Source organism: Vanacampus margaritifer, chromosome 15, assembly GCF_051991255.1.
Source record: "Vanacampus margaritifer isolate UIUO_Vmar chromosome 15, RoL_Vmar_1.0, whole genome shotgun sequence".
NCBI classification, from domain to species: Eukaryota; Metazoa; Chordata; class Actinopteri; order Syngnathiformes; family Syngnathidae; genus Vanacampus; species Vanacampus margaritifer.
In genome coordinates this window covers 20,560,692-20,583,844 of record NC_135446.1, presented here as the reverse complement: position 1 = coordinate 20,583,844, position 23,153 = coordinate 20,560,692, and the positions used below count along the sequence as shown (strand labels likewise).

Genomic DNA, 23,153 nt, shown 5'->3' with positions numbered 1-23,153 from the left:
TAAGAAAACGGCAAGAAAATGTCAGCTGATGACATCACAGCGCCCAGAGTGTCCCTCCTGAGCGTGAACTCTAAAAATAGAAGTGGGCCAGCCCCTGGGTAACCCCCACCCGTTCCCCCACCCGTCCAATGAGCTGATGGCTGGCTATCAGGCTGCGTGTTATTATGGTCTGGAAGGAACATTCCAGGGAGTCCTGCACACTGAGGCACACGCTCGCTCTCTCGGCGGCGGAAGCTCGTCTCGTGCCACTTTTTGCGCTGGTTTGGCGCGCCGTTCGGGCTGCCGACCGCCGGCACCACCATGATGCCGCAGCAGCAACTCCGGAGCCTGGCGCTGGACGAGGGTCCGGAAGATGAGCAGGAAGCGGAGGAGATGCCGGCCACAGAGAAGGACTTGGCGGAAGACGCTCCCTGGAAGAAGATCCAGCAGAACACCTTCACCAGGTGGTGCAACGAGCACCTGAAGAGCGTCCACAAGCGCATGCTGGACCTTCAGAAGGACCTGGCGGACGGCCTGAGGCTCATCGCGCTGCTGGAGGTCCTGAGCCAGAAGAACATGTACCGCAAGTACCACGCCAGGCCCAATTTCCGCCAGATGAAGCTAGAGAACGTGTCGGTGGCGCTGGAATTCTTGGAGCGACAACACATCCGCCTGGTGTCCATCGGTGAGTGTGGAATAAGTGGGGGTGGGGAGGAGGAGGAGGGGGGGGGGGGTGATCCTCAACTCTGACCTCATCAGCACGGACACCCAACCTCTATTTTTGACTGTTTTTAAAAATCCATTTCAAAACATAAGCTGACCTCCTAACATGGCCTTGTGGAGGCGGGGCCTCTGTTTTTCGGGGGCGTCCTGATTGACAGAGCGACAGCTGACTTCTGCCGTCCCCCCCCCCCCCCCCAAGCCCCCAACTCAAAATAGAAGCACTCCACTCTTTTAGTCTTTACGATATCATCCACCATAACATAACACGTAGATCACGATGCCATTTTCATACACGACAAGTCAAAACTTTGGACGCCATCACAAAGCATTTATTTCCACATCCTCGAGATTCCTCTTAAGAGCTATAAACTAGTTTGCTCTTTGTTCTCACTAGTAAGACAATTCAGCACACGATTACAACTGTGTCTTACTCGAAAAGTGTCTTTCCTGTTATGAGCGCCACTTGGCAGATCAGTAAGCAATTTAACCTGACCAGTAAACTATTGTGTTGCACTAGTCACTACCTCTGTCTTCATAACTTGGACGAATTTGTACAAGTACTATTTATCCAAAACTGGTTTGCTCTTTGTCCTTACTAGTAAGACGATTCAGTGGACTAGTAAAATGGTTTTGTTTAGAGAGTATTTATTTCCAGTACTGTGTGAAATTTACGCACATTAGGGAAACTTTGGCATAGTAATACAGGACAACACAACTACACGTTACTAGTGAGGCAAAAATGTACTCTCGTGTTCATGTTGATTAGAATTTTAAAACGTCTCACCAACCACATGACACGGCGTCTTCAGCTGTTCACTTTAAACAACTGTGAACACAACACACATGCACAGCCATTTTACTGGACTTTTGTTTCAGCTGTTGTTTTCGCTGACAGGTGTGTGTGTTTGTGTGTGTGCGCGCATGTTTGTAATAATATGAATGAATGATTTAATGACTGAATGATGCCATTGCTGTCACACAAGCATCCTTTGACCCGTTAAGTCATTTTGGCGGCATGTTCCACTGACTTTGGGTCTTTGGGCTGACGGTTCTTTGGAATCAAAATCGAGTCAAAATGGGTCATAGCCTTGCAGTAGTGGGGGTGCGGTAATGATTCCATCCTGCGGGGGGCAGCGGGGTGCCAACAAGCGTGACAAATAGTTTCCCTGTGTGCTCATCTGCCCCACTTCCTGCTCGCGGAACACTTTCCCTCCAACATCCCACATGATCCGTGTTTCTCCTGTTGCCGTGGGTGACGGGTCGTATGGAACAAAGAAGTCTTTTGAGTGAGCCAAGAAGAAGAATTCTTGAGACTTATAATAGAGTAGAAAGAATGAAAGTCAACAGGAAGTGAGACCGAAGTGGTGGTAACTTCACCTGTGTGGCTAATGCTAATGAAGAGTAGCAGTGAAGAACTCTTAATGTAAATTTTGAAGCTTTTCAAGGAGGTTAGGTAAAGACCTTTTCACCATGACGTCACATGTACTTTCAGGTGGTAATAACTCATGAACTATAAGACCATTAGTTAACAAATCAGTGCAAGTCATTTGACCAAGGCAGAGCCATTGCTAAAAAAAAGAAAGAAAAAAAAAGGCTGAATGTGGCTAGAATGATGTTTGAATTTGTGAAGTTATTACAAATGGAGAATGAATGCTCCCCATAATTTAAATTTCCTAATGTAAATTGATTTGTAAAGAGACACTACATTCAGTTCATTGACTTATTAATTGACTTATTTTACTCGGATTAATGGCACAGACATGCTCTTCTGATGTTGATATGGATTGACAGCCGATTTATGTTTTGCTAAACAACAAAGAAGACATAGTCTGCCCCTTGAGAACTGCACTGCTCCGCCACCAGGGGCACAACTATTACTGTATGACATCCGTCAGTTGTAGCCAGCCACTCACTTTTCTGCCAATAGAAATACGCTGGCACCTACTGTTGACAAACATGCTCTATACTATACTGTATTTCTAATGACCCTCCCCAGATTCCAAAGCCATCGTGGACGGGAATTTGAAGTTGATCCTAGGTCTGATCTGGACGCTAATCCTGCACTACTCCATCTCCATGCCCATGTGGGAGGACGAGGACGACGAGGACGCCAGGAAGCTGACGCCCAAGCAGCGTCTTCTGGGTTGGATCCAGAACAAGGTGCCCCAAATGCCCATCACCAATTTCCACCGTGACTGGAGGGACGGCAAGGCCCTGGGAGCCCTGGTGGACAACTGTGCCCCAGGTTAGACCATAGGACACTCTCTGTATCAAGTGGGACAGAGAGTAGATATTTGCTGAGCCTTGAAAGTATTGTGCTGTCTTCAGGCCTCTGTCCAGACTGGGAAACTTGGGATCCAAGTCAGCCAGTGGAGAACGCAAGAGAGGCCATGCAACAGGCAGACGACTGGTTGGGCGTACCTCAGGTAGATTTCTATGTTACCATGTCTTTTTCCTCTGAGGAAGTTCCTTTCTCACTTCTCGGGATTTCGCCATGTGTGCAGGTAATTGCTCCAGAGGAGATCGTGGACCCCAACGTAGACGAGCACTCGGTTATGACCTACCTGTCACAGTTTCCCAAAGCCAAACTAAAGCCAGGCGCCCCCTTGAGGGCAAAGACTCTGCATCCCAAGAAGGCCAAAGCCTTTGGGCCAGGTGAGTAGTACAGCAGAACCATACTGGCTGGCGGAGCCTTGTCTATAGGACAGAGAGGAGGCTTTCGCCAATGGCACCATTAGAACATCTGGGGATGCATCTACAGCAAATTTTTGTCATCATTTTCAGTTCTGGTTGTCCAAAAGTACCCTGGGGCCTGTTGTTTACAAACATGATGAAAAGTCTCAAACAAAGAAAAATGTCCTTCTCCTTTGGGTCCCAGGCATTGAACCTCGTGGGAACGTGGTTCTCAAACCGGCAGAGTTTCTGGTGGAAACTGTGGAGGCCGGACTGGGTGAGGTTCTGGTTTACGTGGAGGACTTGGAGGGGCACACAGAGGAGGTGGGCACAGGAGACCTTCTGAGTTGGTTCAAACGAAACCAATGTCAACAATGTGTTTCTTTCAGGCCCGAGTGATCCCCAACAATGACAAGAACCGAACCTACTCGGTCGTCTACCTGCCCAAAGTGGAGGGTCTCCATAAAGTAAAGTTCAGCAAGAAACTGGTGATAAAAACCTAGCTCCTAATTTGCTTCCTTCTCTCCCAGGTGAAGGTTCTGTTTGCGGGCCAGGACATTGACGGGAGCCCTTTCATGGTCCATGTCTCCAAAGCCATGGGGGACCCAAGCCGGGTGCAGGCCCGTGGCCCGGGATTGCAGCATGTGGGAAACACGGCCACCAAGCCTACCTACTTTGACATCTACACAGCAGGTTGATATCTCTTCCTTCATACCTCTTAGTGTCCTTGCACTATATCCCCTAAATGTGTCCCGCACTATTCGGACCACTAGGCGCTGGCGCTGGTGATGTGGGCGTGACCATTGTGGACTCAAATGGTCGCAGGGACACTGTGGAGGTGGTTCTGGAGAACAAAGGCGACAGCATCTTCCGATGCACCTATGTTCCCGTCCTGGAAGGGCCGCACACTGTCTACGTCACTTTTGCTGGACAGCAAATTCCCAGAAGCCCGTTCCCCGTCCTTATTGCCGAAGGTATGCTTTTAACCTTGAGGATATTAGACTCTTGATCATGTGAGACTTGACACTATGCGACTTGGACTCTTACCGTCTGACTTGGATGCCTGATCATATGGCTTGGACACTTGACACTTCCTCCTCCCTTCGTCAGTTCCACAGAGTGTGTCGCCACCCCCACCAGTGTCTTCGGTGTCTCCGGTGCAGGTTTTACCTCAGTCAGTATGCACACCTCCACGGAGAGCCCCCCCTCCAACGCCGCCAAAACCCAGGCGACCAAGTTAGTAGAGGCGGGGGGGGGTCAGGCTTGTGACTGGCACCCATCTGCACCCCCTGGACTCGGCTTGCCAGCATGGCTGCGTCCACTTTGTCCTGATCAGCTTCCTCTTCTTCTCCAGCAGCGAGCGCGCGTGTTTGCGTGTGGAATGAGTCCTTGCTGCGCTGCATGCGTCTCAACGTCCATGATCTCCTAGCCGGTTGCCAGCCAGCGATGGCTCAATGGCGTGTCTGGCGGCTTCACTTGTGCTGCGTTTCCTTTCTTTCGATTTTTTTAACCTAATCAATGTGATCGGTTTCTTCCTCTTTAGATAATGAAATCATTTCAGCTATTATTTCTTCGTTTCCACGACTAACAGCGATGCTCCGTGTGTCATTCGAGCTAATTTAAATGCAATCTAACCTGCACCCTGTTCTGATTGGTCGCAGCCTGCAACCCAAACACCTGCAGGGCTTCTGGACGAGGTCTACAGCCCAAAGGTCTGAGGGTGAAGGAAGTGGCCGAGTTCAAAGTGGACACCCGAGGCGGCGGAACCGGCGAGCTCCGAGTGACGGTGAAGGGACCGAGTGAGCATCTTCACCGTATAATCACATCTTTGAAGACGACACGCAGCTGCCATTAAGCTTCTACTGTACTTGTAGACGGTCTGGAGGAGCCTGTCAAGGTGGTTGAGGTGGACAGCGGCCGCTATGAGTGTAACTACTACCCCATCATGACAGGAAGTTACATCATCAACATCACTTGGGGGGGTCATAGCATCCCGCGCAGGTGAACTTCCAACAGGTTGCCAGCATCAACAAGTGGAGTGTTTGTTAATTTTTATGTGTGGATGTCCTCAGTCCCTTTGAAGTGTATGTGAGTGAGGAGGCTGGGCCTCAAAAGGTACGGGCCTGGGGTCCTGGTCTGGAGACGGGTATGGTGGGAAAGAGTGCGGACTTCGTGGTGGAGGCCATCGGGACGGAGGTGGGAACGCTGGGTACGTCCTCACACCTCAAAATGACAACATGGCCAAGAGGAAGAAAATGTGGCTGAGTGAGGATGAATGCTTTTTGGCGGTCAGGCTTCTCCATCGAGGGTCCGTCCCAGGCCAAGATAGAGTGCGATGACAAAGGGGATGGCTCGTGTGACGTGAGGTACTGGCCCACTGAGCCCGGCGATTACGCCGTCCACGTCATATGTGACGACGAGGACGTGAAGGACAGCCCCTTCATAGCACACATACTGCCTGCTGCAATGGACCTCTACCCAGAGAAGGTAAGACTGGCGAGTCCGGAACCCTCTGTCCCACCAAGCGGTCTCGGTGACTCAACACACTGTTGATTATTCCCCAGGTGAGATGTTATGGACCAGGCCTTGAACCCGTTGGCTGCATCATCAACAAACCGGCGGATTTTACCATTGACGCCCGAGGAGCCGGCGGAGGCAACCTCAGGCTTTATGCTCAGGTGAGGACTTGCCCACCTGAGTACAGCTATAACTTTTATAATTGGTGATATCCCTGTTGTTCTGCCCATTAGTCTCCTGTTCCTCAAACCTCTATCCTATTTTCTTTCTCTACCAACTGTCCCTATACGCTGTCTTTCCATCTCTACCCACAGAGTCTGGATTCTGTTTAACTCTTTGACTGCCAAAAACGTTAGATTACGTTTAGTAAAATCCTATGGAGGACTGCCAAAGACGTTAAAATACGTTTTTTTTTTTTCAAAACAGAGGTGAAATTAACCATTTTTTATTGTTGATTACTGAAAAACGGAATAAGGTAGAAACAAACTTTTTTTTCTGATGAAAGATGAGAGTCCAATCTTTCATTTGGTAGTATGTGTGTTTCCATAGTCCAAACACATAATTTTCTGTGGACCTTGAAAGATCAGTCAAAAATGCTTAAATCGGCTGGCACCCACGGCATCCCTTTTCTGAAAACGTCTGGCAGTCAAAGAGTTAAAGTTTCTTCCTTAGAGGGAATTATTCCTTGCCTCCATTACTCATATGGGCTTCAAGTTGGTTTTCTTTAATGAGGAGTGTTGTTCTTGACCTTCTCAATGTGTAAAGTACTTTGATCCTCTGTTGTGAACTGGCGCAATATAATTGACTTGGCTCGGGACACCACTATTTCCACCAATATCTTGTCAATGTCCCCCACAGGATGCTGAAGGTTGCCCTATAGATGTGGAGATCAGGGACAATGGCGACGAGACCTTCTTATGTGTTTACATCCCTTCAAAGCCCATCAAGCACACCATCATCGTCACATGGGCTGAGGTCAACGTTCCCAACAGCCCCTTCAGGGTACCGTGATCTCCTCCTGTAACCTCTGGTCATAAGCACTTAACGTTTTATACTCCACTGGATCAAGACCTTATATCCATGTAAAAGTCGGAGGATGGAATATACAGTAAAAGACAATCTTGAGCTTATGTGTTTGTGAACAGGTGGGCATCGGAGAGGGCAGCCATCCGCAGAACGTGAAGGTTTTCGGTCCCGGCGTAGAGAGAAGCGGACTTAAGGCCAACGAGCCCACCTACTTCACGGTGGACTGTGGCGAGGCGGGACAAGGTGAGACAGCACTTCGTCATCCTGCCTGGGGGTCTTCAGGGCAACCACAGGGTGAAACCTTAGCTGCTTGTGGATCTCCCCCAGGCGACGTCAGCATCGGCATCAAGTGCGCGCCCGGTGTAGTCGGACCCGCCGAGGCTGGCATCGACTTCGACATCATCAAGAACGACAACGACACCTTCACGGTCAAGTACACGCCTCCGGCCCCGGGCCAGTACACCATTATGGTGCTCTTCGCTGACCAGGTGAGACATGGAAAAAAAATACTGTTAACAAACTGACCACATTGTTAACTCTTTGACTGCCAAAAACGTTAAATAACGTTTAGTAAAATCCTAGGGAGGAGTGCCAAAGACGTTAAAAGACGTTTGTTTCAAAACAGAGGTGAAACTAACCATTTTCTATTGTTGATTACTGAAAAACGGAATAAGGTAGAAACAAACTTTTTTTTCTGATGAAAGATGAGAGTCCAATCTTTCATTTGGTACTATATGTGTTTCCATAGTCCAAACACATAATTTTCTGTGGACCTTGAAAGATCAGTCAAAATGCTTAACTCTTTGACTGCCAGACGTTTTCAGAAAAGGGATGCCGTGGGTGCCAGCCGATTTAAGCATTTTTGACTGATCTTTCAAGGTCCACAGAAAATTATGTGTTTGGACTATGGAAACACACATACACAAATGAAAGATTGGACTCTCATCTTTCATCAGAAAAAAAAGTTTGTTTCTACCTTATTCCGTTTTTCAGTAATCAACAATAAAAAATGGTTAATTTCACCTCTGTTTTGAAAAAAACGTATTTTAACGTCTTTGGCAGTCCTCCATAGGATTTTACTAAACGTTATTTAACGTTTTTGGCAGTCAAAGAGTTAAATCGGCTGGCACCCACGGCATCCCTTTTCTGAAAACGTCCGGCAGTCAAAGAGTTAAGGACACTTAACAATAACTCATGGTGATGTGAAACAAAACCTTGCGACTTCTTTAATTCTTGAAACAGGAAATCCCAATCAGCCCCTTCAGGATAAAAGTGGATCCTTCTCATGATGCAGCCAAAGTGAGAGCAGAAGGACCTGGACTCAACAAATCGGGTCAGCTAATATAAAGAACAGTTCTAGAATGGCCCATATTTTTGGTGAGTGCTGGCATTGACCACTTGGATGTTTTGTTCAATTGAAGGTGTTGAAGCAGGAAAGCCGACGCATTTCACTATTTACACCAAAGGAGCCGGCAAAGCTCAGCCTGAGGTCCACTTCGGAGGCGGCGCTTCAGGCGACTTTGTACGAGACTTTGAGATCATTGACAACCACGACTACTCGTATACAGTCCGCTACACCGCCACTCACCAGGTGACTTTACCTCTGGCTTTGTCAACATGCATGTGTCTGTCACCTTCATGTTGCTTTTTTTTCGTCCTGCAGGGAAGTTTGTCCATCACTGTTCTCCACGGGGGGGACGCCATTCCAAAAAGTCCCTTTCACATCAAAGTGGCTCCACCTCTGGACCTCAGCAAGGTCCAAGTTCATGGCCTAAACAGCAGTCAGTAATTTTTTTCTGTTTTCAGTGAACACTTAGCATATTCATTAGGTCTAAGGAACTATATCGAAGTGACTTGAGGTTCTTCATTTACACAAAGTTCATGCTTTGCTGCCATATTGTTAGAGTTTGGTGCCAAGGAAGTAAGTTGAAGTGAGTTGAAGAGCTTCATTTAGACCAGGGGTCAGCAACCTTTACTGTCAAAGGAGCCATCTTAGGCCAAATAAATAACAAAAAAATCTGTCTAAAATATGCAGCATCCAATACTTTGATCTTCCGTTTTGGAATTTCTTTGTCATACTTTCCTTTGTTACATTATTAGACTTTTCTGCCTTTTTGTCAAATTTACATATTAATTCTCTGCCTCTCTTCCTTTTTTTGCGGGGGTAACATTTTATGGCTTTTTTCCCTGCCTTTTTTGCTATCAGCATAAAGGCAGCATTTTCTGACATTTTTGGCAATTTTGTGGACATTTTATGGTAATTTTCAGGATTTATTTTGTTTTTGGACATTTTATGGTTACTTTTTTAAAAACAATTCCCCTGCCTTTTGTTGAATCAATTTTCTGACTTTGATTTTGTGTTCATTTTTGTACTTTTGTGCCTTTTCTCTAATCAATTTTCTGACTTTTTGGCAATTTCAAAGACAAGTTTTAAACTTTTTCATTTACCTTTTCGTCTCTTTTTCTGACAAATTAAAATTTCGGACTGACATTTTTGGGATATTGATTTATTCGTTTTTTAAAATCTGAATCAATAATTAATTTGAAGAATATTTTGTCTAAAAATAAAAATAATTATGTTAAAAAATATATTAATTTCTACTCATTAGGTAGTAAGAGAGATAGTAAAGAGCCACAAGTGGCTCCAGAGCCGCAGGTTGCAGACCCCTGATTTAGACAAAGTCATGCTTTCCTGTTTAAATCTATAGGCAGTTGTAATTCTTTTTGGGGGGTGTTGATTACTCACAGAGTTTCGCGATTCATAGTCGGTCTTCTCTGTATTTGGCACATTGTGTGTAGATCTATTTTGACCTCAGTGATGTGTTAATCAGAGGTGGATGTTGGAAAGGATCAGGAGTTCAGCATCAGTACTTCGGGCGCCGGCGGTCAGGCCCAACTGGATGTGAAGATCATTTCTCCGTCTCGCCGACCGATCCCGTGCAAGCTGGAGTCCGGCACGGCCATTGACATTCATTCGGTTAGGTATATTCCGCCGGAGGAGGGGCTTTACACAGTAGAAATCAGCTATGATGGGAATCCCACCCCGGGAAGTCCGCTTGTAGTAGAGGGCATCTTACCGCCTGATCCCTCCAAGGTAAGTTTACTTTATGAAGATTTCGAAGAGGATTCAGTCACATCAACAGCTTCCTTATTGGCCTCACAGGTGCAAGCATATGGTCCAGGTCTTCAAGGTGGCGTGGTTGGTAATCCGGCCCCCTTTGCCATCGACACAAAGGGAGCAGGCACCGGTGGTTTAGGCCTGACGGTGGAGGGTCCATGCGAGGCCAAGATCGAATGTCAGGACAATGGCGATGGCTCCTGCTCCGTGTCCTACTTGCCCACTGAGCCCGGCGAGTACAACATCAACATCCTCTTCGCTGACCAGCACATCCCTGGCTCCCCCTTCAAGGCCGTCGTCCAGTCTGTGTTCGACCCTAACAGGGTGACTGCCAGTGGGCCAGGTTTGGAGCGGGGAAAAGCCCACGAGGCTGGCTCCTTCCTGGTGGACTGCTCTCAAGCCGGGGAGGCGGAGCTCACCATTGAGATCATCTCCGAGTCAGGTTCCAAAGCCGAAGTTCACGTGGAGGACAACGGCGACGGAACCTACTCCATCACCTACATCGCGCAGTCTCACGGCGTGTACACAATCACCATCAAGTATGGAGGACACACGGTGCCAAAGTTCCCCGCACGTCTGCAGGTGGACGCAGCCCTTGACATCAGCGGCGTCAAGGTCTATGGACCCGGCGTGGAAACCAGAGGTAAGAGAGTACAAATTCTTGGTTACTGTACTTCAGTTTTTTCAGGTTTACCTCTTTTTCTTCATGTTCCTGTTCTGCTCACCAGGAGTCCTGAGAGAAGTCACCACACACTTCATTGTGGATGCCAGAAGTGTTTACCAGACCGCCGGCGGCCATGTTAAAGCATACATTTCCAATCCGTCAGGTGCCAGGACGGACGCCTACATTACAGACAAGGCTGACGGCACGTACCGCGTTGAGTACACGCCTTTCGAGGACGGTCAGTTACTTGACTTAGAGTTATAACAGTGATACCTTGACTTATGAGTGCCCCAACTTATGAGTTTTTTCCAGTTACTTTGGACAATTGGTTGTAGTGTCTTTCATATGTCTTGGCAGGTTTGCATGTCATCGAGGTGTTGTTGGATGATGAACCCCTTCCGAAGAGCCCATTCAGGGTGTCCGTCACTGAAGGTTGTGATCCAGGGCGAGTTCGAGCCTACGGGCCAGGCCTCGAGGAGGGTCTGGTGAACAAGCACAACCGGTTTACTGTCGAGACCAGGTAACTCAACCCCAAGGTCTCACAAGCTGTTATGAAGGTTTTGGACAAAATGTCATTCTTTCACCCTGAAATGAACTAAGTTTAGGTCCACCTTCCTTCCTGTGCTGCCCTCTCCAGGGGTGCTGGCACCGGGGGTCTTGGCCTGGCCATTGAGGGCCCGTCAGAGGCGAAGATGTCCTGCAAGGACAACAAAGATGGCAGCTGTAGCGTGGAGTACATTCCCTTCACTCCTGGAGAGTACGACGTCAACATCACCTTTGGGGCACTTCCGATTCCAGGTGCAGTCAAGTCTGTGTGGCCGCTCACAGCGTTCACTTCTCTGAAGAGGACTGAGCTTGTGGTTCATCACTGCAGGAAGTCCATTTCGAGTCCCGGTGCGAGAGGTGGTGGACCCCACCAAAGTGCGCTGTTCTGGACCTGGACTTGGGAGTGGTGTTCGTGCTCACGTCTTTCAGACCTTTACAGTGGACTGCAGCAAGGCTGGTGTAGCCCCTTTGGAGGTCCAGATCTTTGGGCCCACAGGTGATACATTTAGGGGGGCTCTGGTGGGGTGTAACAAGGTTCAGACAACACAAGTGGTCCAACATGTCAGAGTGAACTATTGAGAGGCTGGATTTTGGTTATCTGCATCCAAATATGTCATAATCCTGTCTTGAAGATGAACTTGTTGGTTGTGTAGGTGTCACTGAGCCCGTCAGCATTTTAGATAACGGTGACGGGACACACACGGTCAATTACACCCCCGCCAATGATGGCGCGTACACCATCTGCATCAAGTATGCCCAGCAGGAGGTCCCTAGAAGGTGAGGAACACTTGATCCTGTGTTCAGGATGATTTTGAATGCGGAAACATTTCGTTTTCAGTCCGTTCAAGATCAAGACCCTGCCGGCCCATGATGCCAGCAAGGTCCGCGCCAGCGGTCCCGGTCTGAATTCGTCAGGCGTTCCTGCCAGTTTGCCAGTCGAGTTCACCATCGACGCCAGAGATGCCGGTGAAGGGCTGCTCTCTGTTCAGATCCTGGTGAGTCCCAAGAAGCAAGTAGAGACACACCATGCTCTCACCTACAGCTAGCCACCTAGCATTAGCACATCAATGTTGACCATGACCCTGTCCATGTGAACTCCTGTGCCACCGGCTACAGGGTCCTGACGGGTGCGGGCACCAGGCTGCCGTGTTTGTGCAGGACTGGCACACACGTGTCTGGGAATCTCATATAGTCAAGAGAACCATCCCGTTCTCCATTCTTAAGAGAGCCTGTGTAAGGCCAACAACACACACCTGCACTTCCCTTCCCCTTCCAACAATGCCAACCTGACGTCATCTCATCCTGTCTGCCTGTTCATGACGAACATTTTTATCAGTATTACATCAGTTTAACTTCGTCAGGTCTTCAGCAACTACTTACTTTGGGATCATCCGCTAACCAATTTGTCTTCTTTATCATCTTCTTCAACTTTGTCATCATAAGCCTCTTCTTCATCATCACAAACTAGAGTCGTGGCTTGAGACGTCACATTGCTGCCACCACTGGTCTCAAACGGGAATGTTGACATGATCCGCTCATTCCGGAGGGATGGTTCACTGTATGAGCAATTCAAACAGACATTCATCCCTTCTTTCACCTGTACTCCTTCTTCTCCTAATTCTTCTGTTGTTCTGGAGGACATACATACGTTGGACAGACCACAAGCTCGATGAACAGACAAAAGCTTGAATACTTAGATAGTTTGTAGACCTGTGGTGGGAAGCACTTGCTGCGTCAGGGTTTCATTTTTTGACTGATTTTGGCTTGTCTTCAGGATCCTGAGACCAAGCCCAAGAAGGCCAACATCCGGGACAATCGCGACGGAACCTACACCGTGTCCTACGTCCCGGATATGGCGGGCCGTTACACCATCACCATCAAGTATGGCGGGGACGAGATCCCGTACTCGCCCTACCGCATCCACGCTGCCCCCACCGGGGACGCCAGCAAGTGTCTGGTCACAGGTCAGGCCCCTCTACCCATCCTCTGTCCTTCATCCATTTTTGGCCCTAATTGGCATCTTGTTGTTTTGCAGTGTCCATTGGAGGACATGGACCAGGTGAGGTTGTGCAGCCTCATAGTTCCCTTTGTTGTTTGCTATTTAAGTCTGTGCTCTGGTTGCTTGTTGCCTTCTGTTCAACAACTTGATGATTGTGATTGTGAAGTGATTTCTAACAATGGGTTCGAATGATCTGACCTTCTCGCCAGGGTCTGGTGTTGGTCCCACCATCCAGATTGGAGAGGAGACAGTAATCACGGTGGACGCAAAGGCTGCCGGGAAAGGCAAGGTCACCTGCAAGGTGTCCACACCAGACGGGGCGGAACTGGACGTGGATGTGGTGGAGAATGCTGACGGGACATTTGACATTTACTACACGGCGCCAGAGCCCGGGAAGTACGTCATCACTATCCGCTTCGGAGGGGAGCACATCCCCAACAGTCCCTTTCACGTACTGGTGAGTCCCACGCAAGCATCCTATCGCTAATTAACACGCATGCATAAATGCCTTAATTGCTCATTAACATTGTAGTGAAGGTACTCATTAACATACTAATTCTTCAACATCCAGTTGCGGTCTGGTGGACTAATTCCTGTTATTGTTGGAAGTGTTGTCTTCTTCCCATCAGGCCACTGGTGAAGGGCTGAATGAATTCTGGCCTCTTTTTACTAACGAGCCGCATGTCTCTTCTGCATGACCGGCTGCTAACGCCAGGCCCGTGTGCTCCTGAAGGTGGCGCTCTTCACCGCCATGCATTAATATGCTCACCCACACCAAACGTGCGATAATGTTCCCTTCAGACGTGCAATCGTTGTTTGACCCCATCCCGCCAGGCAACCAACGATCCCACGATCCCCGTCAATGGGATGGAGGCCGTGCTCCGCCCCTTTAGTCTGGTCATTCCCTTCACTGTGCAGACGGGAGAAATCACGGGTGAGCCTGCTTTTCGTTGGACTCTTTGGTGTGTGGGCCGGTGTTGATTTAACGACTGCGCAGGTGAAGTGCGAATGCCGTCCGGTCGCACAGCCCGCCCACATATCGCCGACAACAAGGATGGCACCGTCACCGTCAAGTACTCGCCGAGCGAGCGCGGCCTGCACGAGATGGACATTAAATACGACGGCCAGCACATCCCAGGTACGCTCATTGATTGCCTTTGAAGACCATCATCAGAACAAAGCAAATCACTTTTTCTTTTGCACCAGTTTAGAAAAGAAGTTGCCTCAAGGCACTTGGATGGATTGAGCAACCAGGGTAGATAAGAGCCGTATCAATAAGATTAATAGTTCCCAAATTACAGCAGTAATGATGATCGTGGTCGAACAAGGTGCCCTGCGATTGGCTGGCAACCAGTTCAGGGTGAACCCCCGCCTACTGCCCGAAGCCAGCTGGGATAGGCTCCAGCACCCCCGCGACCCTTGTGAGGAAAAGCGGTCAAGAAAATGGATGGCTGGTCTAACAAGCTGATAAATGTGAAGGTGAAATCAGGGATGTGATTTTTCCGCTAATTCGCGGAATTCCGCTTTTTTTTATCTACCCCCAAAAAAAAAAAAATCCGATTTTTTTATTTATTTTTTTATTTTTTATTTTATTTTTTTAGTAGTTCATTGTGTATGCACATGACTCCGACAGATAACATCTTCTGCTATAACAAAGACATTTGTGGTATGTTCTAATATGAGTTACTTTTCATTTGGTCATGATACAATTATTTGTTCATGAAATTTGAACCCCTCAACATTATTTATGTGTTAACTTAGTAATCACATTAGTTAGATATGATGATATTCTCAGTGATAGTTTTTAAAAGCAAAGGCAGTCCAATGTTTTTGAATGTGACTGATTTTGAGTTGACTAAAACTGCCATTTTATATGGGATGGTTCAATATACATTGAAAATTTATGCTGTTGTTTTGTCTATTTCTTTGTCATGTGAGTGCATTGAAAGTACTTAAAAACACGGAAAACCCATGAGCTCCGGGGGGGGGCTTCGCCCTGGACCTAGCTGGGTGCCAGCGGCCCCCAGACCCCCGGCTAAATTTTCAGATAATTTCACTTTGGTCAAATCACATCCCTGTGAAATGGTGTCGCCATAGAGCGCCAACCACAGGGGGGGAGAAAGACAAAGAGAAGTAGCTATAAACAAATTGAGAAAATTAGGTAAGAGGGCGAAAGAGAAGAAGAAAGGAAAGCTCAGTCCATCAGAGAAGATTCCTGAGATTCCCTGGCTGTGCGCTTTTAAGAAAATAAAGTAAAAAAAAAACACTTTATGACTTCTGTCCACTGCAGGAAGCCCGCTTCAGTTCTTTGTGGATGCCATTAATAGTGGTCACGTGACAGCGTATGGCCCTGGTTTGAGCCACGGGGTGGCCAACGCACCAGCGACATTCACCATCGCTACCAAGGACGCAGGAGAAGGTAAAACAGCAGCGAAAACTTTCTATCTTTTCTGTAAGAGGTGCTTATGGATCAATTGTATTGACTGACTTAATTCCGATGGTCCGCATGGGCGCAGGTGGTTTGTCCCTGGCCGTGGAAGGACCTTCCAAAGCGGAGATCAGCTGCAAGGACAACAAAGACGGCACGTGCACTGTGTCCTACCTGCCCACGGCGCCCGGCGACTACATCGTCATCGTCAAGTTTGATGACAAACATATCGCTGGCAGCCCGTTCACCGCCAAGATCACAAGTACGAAAGAGTGAGGCTCTGGTTTTCCCGCTTTCCTGCTTCTAAAGCTTGTGTGTTGGTGTGTCCAGGTGACGATCCCCTCGCCATGTCCCAGCTCAACGTGGGCACGGCGACCGACGTCTCCTTGAGGATCATGGAGACGGATCTGGGCAGTCTCACGGCGACCATTCGAGCGCCATCGGGAAGCGAGGAGGCATGTCTGCTTAAAAGACTTCCCAACAGACACATCGGTGAGTTGACGAAGCAGCAAAGCACGTAAGACTTTAGAAGGGGAAGTCGACCGTAAACATTTCCTGACAATATTATGTTATATGTGACCTTACTTGTCTAAACATGACATTCTGATTAATATTGCAATAGTGGAATATGAGTTATGAAGCAAACTCCAGCCGTTTTTATCCATCTCGGGGGCGGCCATTTTGCCACTTGCTGTCGACTGAAGATGACATCACAGTTGCTCAAGGTTCAGGCAATGATCAATCACAGCTCACCTGTTTTCTGAAGCTGAGCTATGATTGGTTGTTACTTGAGACCTGAGCAACTATGATGTCATTTTCACTCGACAGCAAGTGGCAAAATGACCGACTTCTGATATTGATAAAAACGGCTGAATTTTGCTGCTTAACTCATATTCCATTTCTATTAACCACAATATCATATTTAGACTAGTGGGACTGAATATAACATATTATTGTCAAGAATTTTTTGGGAGTTGACTTCCCCTTTAAGTCTGAAGTACTTCAATTAAAAAAAACTTTAAAAAATAAAAAAACACGTATGACTTGTTTTAACCCAAGTAATGACTTAATTCAACTTGCTTGAAATCTGAAAACCTGTTAACCAAGTATTTACTAGCTGTCGTGGAAACGCACGCCATTCATCTGTTCTTTTATTCCCTCTTTCAGGCATCTCATTCACGCCCAAGGAAGTGGGCGAGCATGTGGTGAGTGTGAAGAAGGGCGGCACGCACGTCACCAACAGCCCATTTAAGATCATGGTGGCGCAGTCCGAGATTGGCGACGCCAGCAAGGTGAAAGTGTTTGGCGCGGGACTGCTGGAGGGTCGCACCTTCGAGGTGGCGCAGTTCATCGTCGACACCAGGACTGCCGGTATGACGAAATGTGCTCGCTTTCTGCTTGCACTTTCTAAGTGGGCGCGTGCGTTGCCGCAGGTTACGGAGGTCTGGGTCTGTCCATTGAGGGTCCAAGCAAGGTGGACATCAACTGCGAGGACGTGGAAGATGGCACGTGTCGCGTCACTTACTGTCCCAGCGAGCCTGGAAACTACATCATTAACATCAAGTTTGCCGACCAGCACGTCCCAGGTACGCGCCCTCTAACCAGACAGCATTTCGAATCATGAGCCGTCACTTGCTTAGCGACTTTTAACGTCTTTGGCAGCCCTCCTTAGGATTTTACTAAACGTTATTAAACGTTTTTGGCAGTCAAAGAGTTAATGAAATGTACAACACGAAACACTTAAAAGGTGCACGGGAGAGATGCTAACAACTGAACCGGACTTTTCCGTCACAGTCATGACTTCTTCCTGTGTGCGTTTCCATGGCAACAGGAAGTCCTTTCACCGTTAAAGTGTTTGGCGAGGGCAGAATGAAGGAGAGCATCACCAGGAGGCGCCAGGCACCCGCCATCGCCACTGTGGGAAGCACATGTGACCTCAACCTCAAGATCCCAGGTCATCTGCCACATTACTGACTCCGCCCACTTCCTGCATCCTTATTTGATTTTGTAGTAACAGCTAATGAAATGTAAAAGTCAATCAATGAAATTTATTTATTTTTTTATTTTTTTTCAGGAGAGCTCAGTATTGTTCATTCGATATGACATCATCATTGCTCTCCTTTTTTTTTTTTTTTTTTAAAACAAACAAATAAATTAAAAAAATGTAATTTTTTTTTTTTTTTTAAATATACAGTATATACATATATATATATACACATACACACATATATATATATATATATATTTTTTTTTTTTTTTGTGGGTGAGAATGTGTATGTGCGTGTGTGTGTGTGTGTGTGTGTGTGTGTGTGTGTGTGCGTGCGTGCGTGCGAGCGTGTGTGTATTCATCAGTTCACCTAAAGCCCATTAAAAAAAATCCCATACTAATAATACTGTATAATATAATAATAAATTGCCAAATGCAGAAACATCAATGTAAGTTATCACGATGTAGTGGCTCTCGCTAACAGACAGAATTAAGTAACCGGAATTAGGTTAAAAAATTCTATATACGTAGACCGTGTTTCTATAAATTTTGATATTTGGTTTTTATTTGAGGCCGATATTTTTTCCATTAAAATGTGATTTATGAGGAGGTTAGACCATTGGTCGATATTCAGAGTTTGTTTATTTTTCCAGTTAACAAGAATAGTTTTTTTAGCGATAGTAAGGGCTACAAGTGTAGATTGAAATTGTTTATGTGGTAAGTCAGTTGTTGTTAGGTCACCTAGCAAACACAAGTTTGGAGATAAAGGTATCCTACAGTCCAAAATAGCGGAAAGTTTTTCTAAGACTTTAGTCCAGAAATACATAACCGGAGTACATAACCATAAAGCATGAACATAAGTGTCTGTAGTGTTTTGTAAGCATTGGAGACAAATGTCGGAGTCGGAGAGTCCCATTTTCTTCATCATATATTGAGTAATGTATGTTCTGTGAATAGTCATCAATTGAATCAATCATCAATGAAATTTCTACTGAAGTATAGTCAAGTATTTGTACGCTATTGCTGACATCTCGTGTTTTGCAGGCAACTGGTTCCAGATGGTTTCGGCGCAAGAGCGGGTGACGCGCACGTTCACGCGCAGCAGCCACACGTACACGCGCACCGAGCGCACTGAAATCAGCAAGACGCGCGGCGGTGAGACCAAGCGGGAAGTCCGCGTGGAGGAGAGCACGCAAGTCGGCGATCCGTTCAGGGATGTCTTTGGGGACTTCATGGGACGGGAGAGTCTGAGCAGCTTTGGTGGGAAATCGCCACCGCAGGAGGGTACGTGCGATGACATAAATGGAATAAAACAGTGGCTGTCCGTTTGGTATGTGATTATAGGATAGAGGTTTGAATTGTGGATCAGTTCATCTGATAGAATTAAGGGCACCATTGATTAAAGAAAAAATAACCACCTAGTCCTTTAACCCCTGGGCATTATTTTATTTTGAAAAGCCAAAAAATGGTCAAATAACGCCCAGGGGTTAAGCTGGAATGATTTTCCTCACTCAGGTGAGCCAGCGCACCAGGAGATGGCGGCTCAGGTGACGAGCCCGGGTGGCAAGTGCGAGGATGCCGAGATCATCCGCGGTGAGGACAGCACGTACAGCGTCCGCTTCGTGCCGCAGGAAATGGGCGCGCACGTGGTGGATGTCAAGTATCGCGGGCAACACGTTCCCGGAAGCCCCTTCCAGTTCACCGTGGGGCCCCTGGGAGAGGGCGGGGCCCACAAGGTGCGGGCAGGCGGCACCGGGCTGGAGCGAGGCGTGGCCGGGATACCGTCCGAGTTCAGCATCTGGACCAGGGAGGCCGGCGCGGGTGGGCTATCCATAGCAGTGGAGGGTCCCAGCAAGGCAGAGATCACCTTTGAGGACCGCAAGGATGGATCCTGTGGCGTCTCCTATGTGGTCCAAGAGCCCGGTGAGACCTGCTTCGCGTCAAGAACTCCTCCTCCCAATTTGGTTTTCACATGCTGATGTTCATGTTGATTTTCTCCCAACAGGAGACTACGAAGTGTCCATCAAGTTCAATGATGAACACATCCCGGACTCGCCCTTCATGGTCCCCGTCGCCAGTTTGTCTGAGGACGCCCGCCGTCTCACCATCACCAGCCTTCAGGTGAGACCCCAAGTTTTTATCAGTATTTTTCCGTTCAGGTCAGCTGTAAGGAATCACTTTTCCGAAATGGTCTATATGTAGCCTAGCTTGTTAGCGCACGGTGTTTGTCCTCTAGGACTCTGGACTAAAGGTGAACCAGGAAGCGTCCTTTGCGGTGCAGCTGAACGGAGCTCGAGGTGTCATCGATGCCAAGATTCATGCGCCTTCCGGAGCCACGGAGGAATGTTTGATCTCCCAGCTCGACGGCGGTAAGATGTCTGCTTCTGCACTTACGGAACACGCCTTCAGAATCCGTCCAGAAAGAAATGATTGTGCCTGTCAGCAGATCAGTACGCTATTCGGTTCGTCCCTAAAGAGAACGGAGTCCACTCCATCGACGTCCGCTTCGGTGGCAGCCACGTGCCCGGAAGCCCCTTCAAGATTCGCGTGGGGGAGCCGGGTCAGGTGGGAGACCCCAGCAGGGTGTTGGCTTCTGGGCTGGGCCTGGAGAGCGGGACCACGGGTGAGCAAGAAGTCCAACATAGTCATTAATTAGGTGAAGTAAGTCCCAAGTCTTAACATTGTTGACTTAAGTCTGACCCGAGTCTGCTTGATGGTGTGCCCCCCCGCTAGGGGTGGCGTCAGAGTTCATGGTGAACACGTCTAACGCCGGCAGCGGAGCGCTGTCCGTGACCATCGACGGTCCATCCAAAGTCCAAATGAGCTGTCAGGAATGTTCTGAGGGCTACCTGGTGTCCTACACCCCCATGGCCCCCGGCAGCTACCTGATCTCCGTTAAGTATGCGGGAGCCCAGCACATCATCGGCAGCCCCTTCAAGGCGAAGGTCTCAGGTGGGCTTGGACCGCTCCGACACGTCTAGCTGTCCCTCAGCCCGATAAACAGGCAATGCAGTCAAGTTGACTGTATATGCAGATTAGTAACATCAGACGCCACAAAGAAAATTACTTTGCCTCGATTGCCAAAGAAGCTAATCTAAGATTCAAGATTCAAGATCCGGTTCTTCTTTCTGTAGCTTTGGTCTGACGTGGACACTGTCTTGAGATTCGGGACTCCTGAATCTTCTATCTAAAGTCTTAGAGCACATTTCTCCCTTTGACCTCTTCGCCCAATTCTATGTGGCATTGCTTTAGAAAAGGCTTGTTTAAGAAGCTCTATGGAGATGATTACCTAAGAGGACGTCATTTAAATTGCACAGGTGAACGATATGGGATTTTTTTTTTTTTTTCTGGAGAGCTCAGTATTATTCATTCGGTAATTTTACCGATTTGACATGTCATCATCATTGCTCTCCTTTTTTTTAATTTTTTATATATTTTTTTTTTTTGTATTTTATTTTTTTTTGTATGTGGGTGAATATTTGTATGTGCGTGCGTGCGTGCATTTTTTTTTCAATAGGTTTTAGGGGATTTAATGAATACGCACGCACACATAATCACCCACATACAAAAAATAATAATAATAATAAAATAAAATAAAAAATAAATAAATAAAATATATTTAAAAAAATAATTTAAAAAAAAAAAAAGAGCAATGATGATGACATGTCAAATCGGTAAAATTACCGAATGAACAATACTGAGCTCTCCAGAAAAAATAAATAAAATAAAATAAAATAAAATAAAAAAAATAAATAAAATATATTTAAAAAAATAATTAAAAAAAAGAGAGCAATGATGATGACATGTCAAATCGGTAAAATTACCGAATGAACAATACTGAGCTCTCCAGAAAAAAAAATAATATTAAAATAAATTAAATTGAACTCCTACATTTTTTCATTTACATTTTTGGCAGTTAATTGAGCTGAGGGAGAGCAAATATAAACGTCCGCCGCTCAAATTGTCATCATCATGTTGTTTACATTCTCAGGTCCTAATTTATCCGGAGGTCCAAATCTTCATGAGACCTCATCGGTCCTGGTGGAAACCGTCACCAAGTCATCATCTGGGATGGCAGGGGCCTTCGCTTCCCTGCCCAAATTCTCCTCGGATGCCAGCAAGGTGCTCTCCAGGGGGGCCGGCCTGTCCAAGGCCTTCGTGGGCCAGAAGAACTCCTTCATGGTAGACTGCAGCAAAGCGGGTCGGTGTCTGATCTTCCTGATGTTCCTTTTTGCCTCAATGGTATCTGATGTTTCATTGATGTGGTCCATTCTATATGTTAATTTTTGTTCATTGTCCCCAAAAAAATGTTTTCCGTGAGATTGACAGAAATAAAGAGGCCCTAGAAATGACCCCCCCGGAGGCACAAATCACACAAGCACACCAGGAGTACACAGGGATTGATTATTGTATGCTAGTGGGTAGAGACCCTTAAAATGAGCCCTGTGGAACTCCAGGGGCACAAATCACTTGAATGCACTACAAGTATACATCGGGGGTTGTTTTTTTTTTAGACCCTAATGTCACTTTTGTATCTTTTCCACGAGACAGCGAGAAAAAGAAGTAGCCCTTGATGGTATGTTGTGTGTTTGCAGGAAGCAACATGCTGATGGTGGGGGTCCACGGTCCCAGGGCCCCATGTGAGGAGGTCTATGTCAAGCACGCCGGCCACAGGATGTACAATGTGACATACACCGTCAAAGAAGCGGGAAACTACATCCTCATGGTCAAGTGGGGCGACGCCCACATACCCGGGAGCCCCTTTCACGTCACTGTACCGTGAAGGTTTTTTCCTCTTCAAAGTTAGACAAATCAAGTTAGTAGAGCTGTGATAAAACTGTGATTTTTTTTTTTTTTGTAATGAATTTCTGTTCTCTCTGCAAAGTTGTGACGGACGAAGTGACAAAGGAAGTCTTATTGTGGCTTTGTGAACGCCATGGTTGTTTGATAAATTTCATAAAAATAATAGAATTAATAATAATAAAGGTTTCACGACCATCAGCTTGTCGTTTTGATTGGAAAAAAAATAAGATTGACCTGTAGGTAGCACCCTCTTCGTTCTCTGTAGATGCACACAACTTTAAGTGTAATATTTTTTTTGATAGGGCAGCATGGTGGAGTAGTGGATAATATGGCTGCCTCAAAGTTCTCAGGTTCATCGTTTGAATCTTGGCTCCAGATTTCCTTTGTGGAGGTTTTTTTTTTCCTATATGTGTCCACTGTTACCACTCCATTGTTTATATGTGCCCTGACATTGATGAGCAGTCAAGGGGTTTTGGCCAGCAGGTGGCAGCAGAGACTTCATTCAAACGTTAATCATTCTTATCCTTTCCAATGCAATGTACAGTAATACAAATGAACGTCTCCATTTCTAAGATTAGATGTTCCTCATATAACCCAACACATTTCTCAAACGGGGGCACATTTCGTCCTCTTCTCTTCATCATTCTCTCATCCAACCCCAGCAAGAAACGACTACCTCATGTATAGCCT

The 23,153-nt window shown here is 47.0% G+C and overlaps 1 protein-coding gene across 7 annotated transcripts; it reads left to right on the top strand.

The window, feature by feature from the left end:
• The first annotated feature begins 200 nt into the window (after nt 1-200).
• flncb (filamin C, gamma b (actin binding protein 280)) lies at nt 201-22,661 on the top strand. 7 transcript variants are annotated; one of them, XM_077544423.1, is made up of 48 exons: nt 201-664; nt 2,699-2,947; nt 3,031-3,128; nt 3,207-3,357; nt 3,581-3,699; nt 3,765-3,842; nt 3,906-4,068; nt 4,149-4,349; nt 4,486-4,611; nt 5,037-5,174; nt 5,250-5,376; nt 5,448-5,584; nt 5,669-5,862; nt 5,940-6,053; nt 6,751-6,894; nt 7,038-7,161; nt 7,246-7,406; nt 8,161-8,251; nt 8,340-8,509; nt 8,582-8,699; nt 9,750-10,012; nt 10,082-10,679; nt 10,765-10,938; nt 11,058-11,220; nt 11,338-11,498; nt 11,575-11,742; nt 11,900-12,023; nt 12,085-12,241; nt 12,363-12,479; nt 13,021-13,210; nt 13,282-13,305; nt 13,455-13,702; nt 14,080-14,179; nt 14,243-14,383; nt 15,536-15,664; nt 15,762-15,935; nt 16,004-16,165; nt 16,841-17,044; nt 17,107-17,259; nt 17,505-17,627; nt 18,705-18,944; nt 19,176-19,583; nt 19,666-19,781; nt 19,897-20,029; nt 20,107-20,283; nt 20,394-20,612; nt 21,652-21,861; nt 22,256-22,661. In XM_077544423.1, the coding sequence occupies exons 1-48, from the start codon at nt 301-303 to the stop codon at nt 22,441-22,443; spliced, it is 8,331 nt and encodes a 2,776-aa protein (XP_077400549.1). In that variant the 5' UTR covers nt 201-300; the 3' UTR covers nt 22,444-22,661. The 7 variants fall into 7 exon arrangements, with proteins under 7 accessions (XP_077400549.1, XP_077400548.1, XP_077400551.1 ...); XM_077544422.1 differs by having other exon boundaries at nt 14,047-14,179; XM_077544425.1 differs by lacking the exon at nt 4,486-4,611 and having other exon boundaries at nt 14,047-14,179.
• The last annotated feature ends 492 nt before the right edge of the window (nt 22,662-23,153 follow it).

Bases quoted from the DNA above. Each gene is read 5' to 3' on its own strand.
- flncb (XM_077544422.1), top strand. From the start codon at position 301: ATGATGCCGCAGCAGCAACTCCGGAGCCTGGCGCTGGACGAGGGTCCG. The intron at 5,377-5,447 runs GTGAACTTCCAA...GGATGTCCTCAG, and splicing joins GGTCATAGCATCCCGCGCAG to TCCCTTTGAAGTGTATGTGA. The intron at 10,680-10,764 runs GTAAGAGAGTAC...TCTGCTCACCAG, and splicing joins ACCCGGCGTGGAAACCAGAG to GAGTCCTGAGAGAAGTCACC.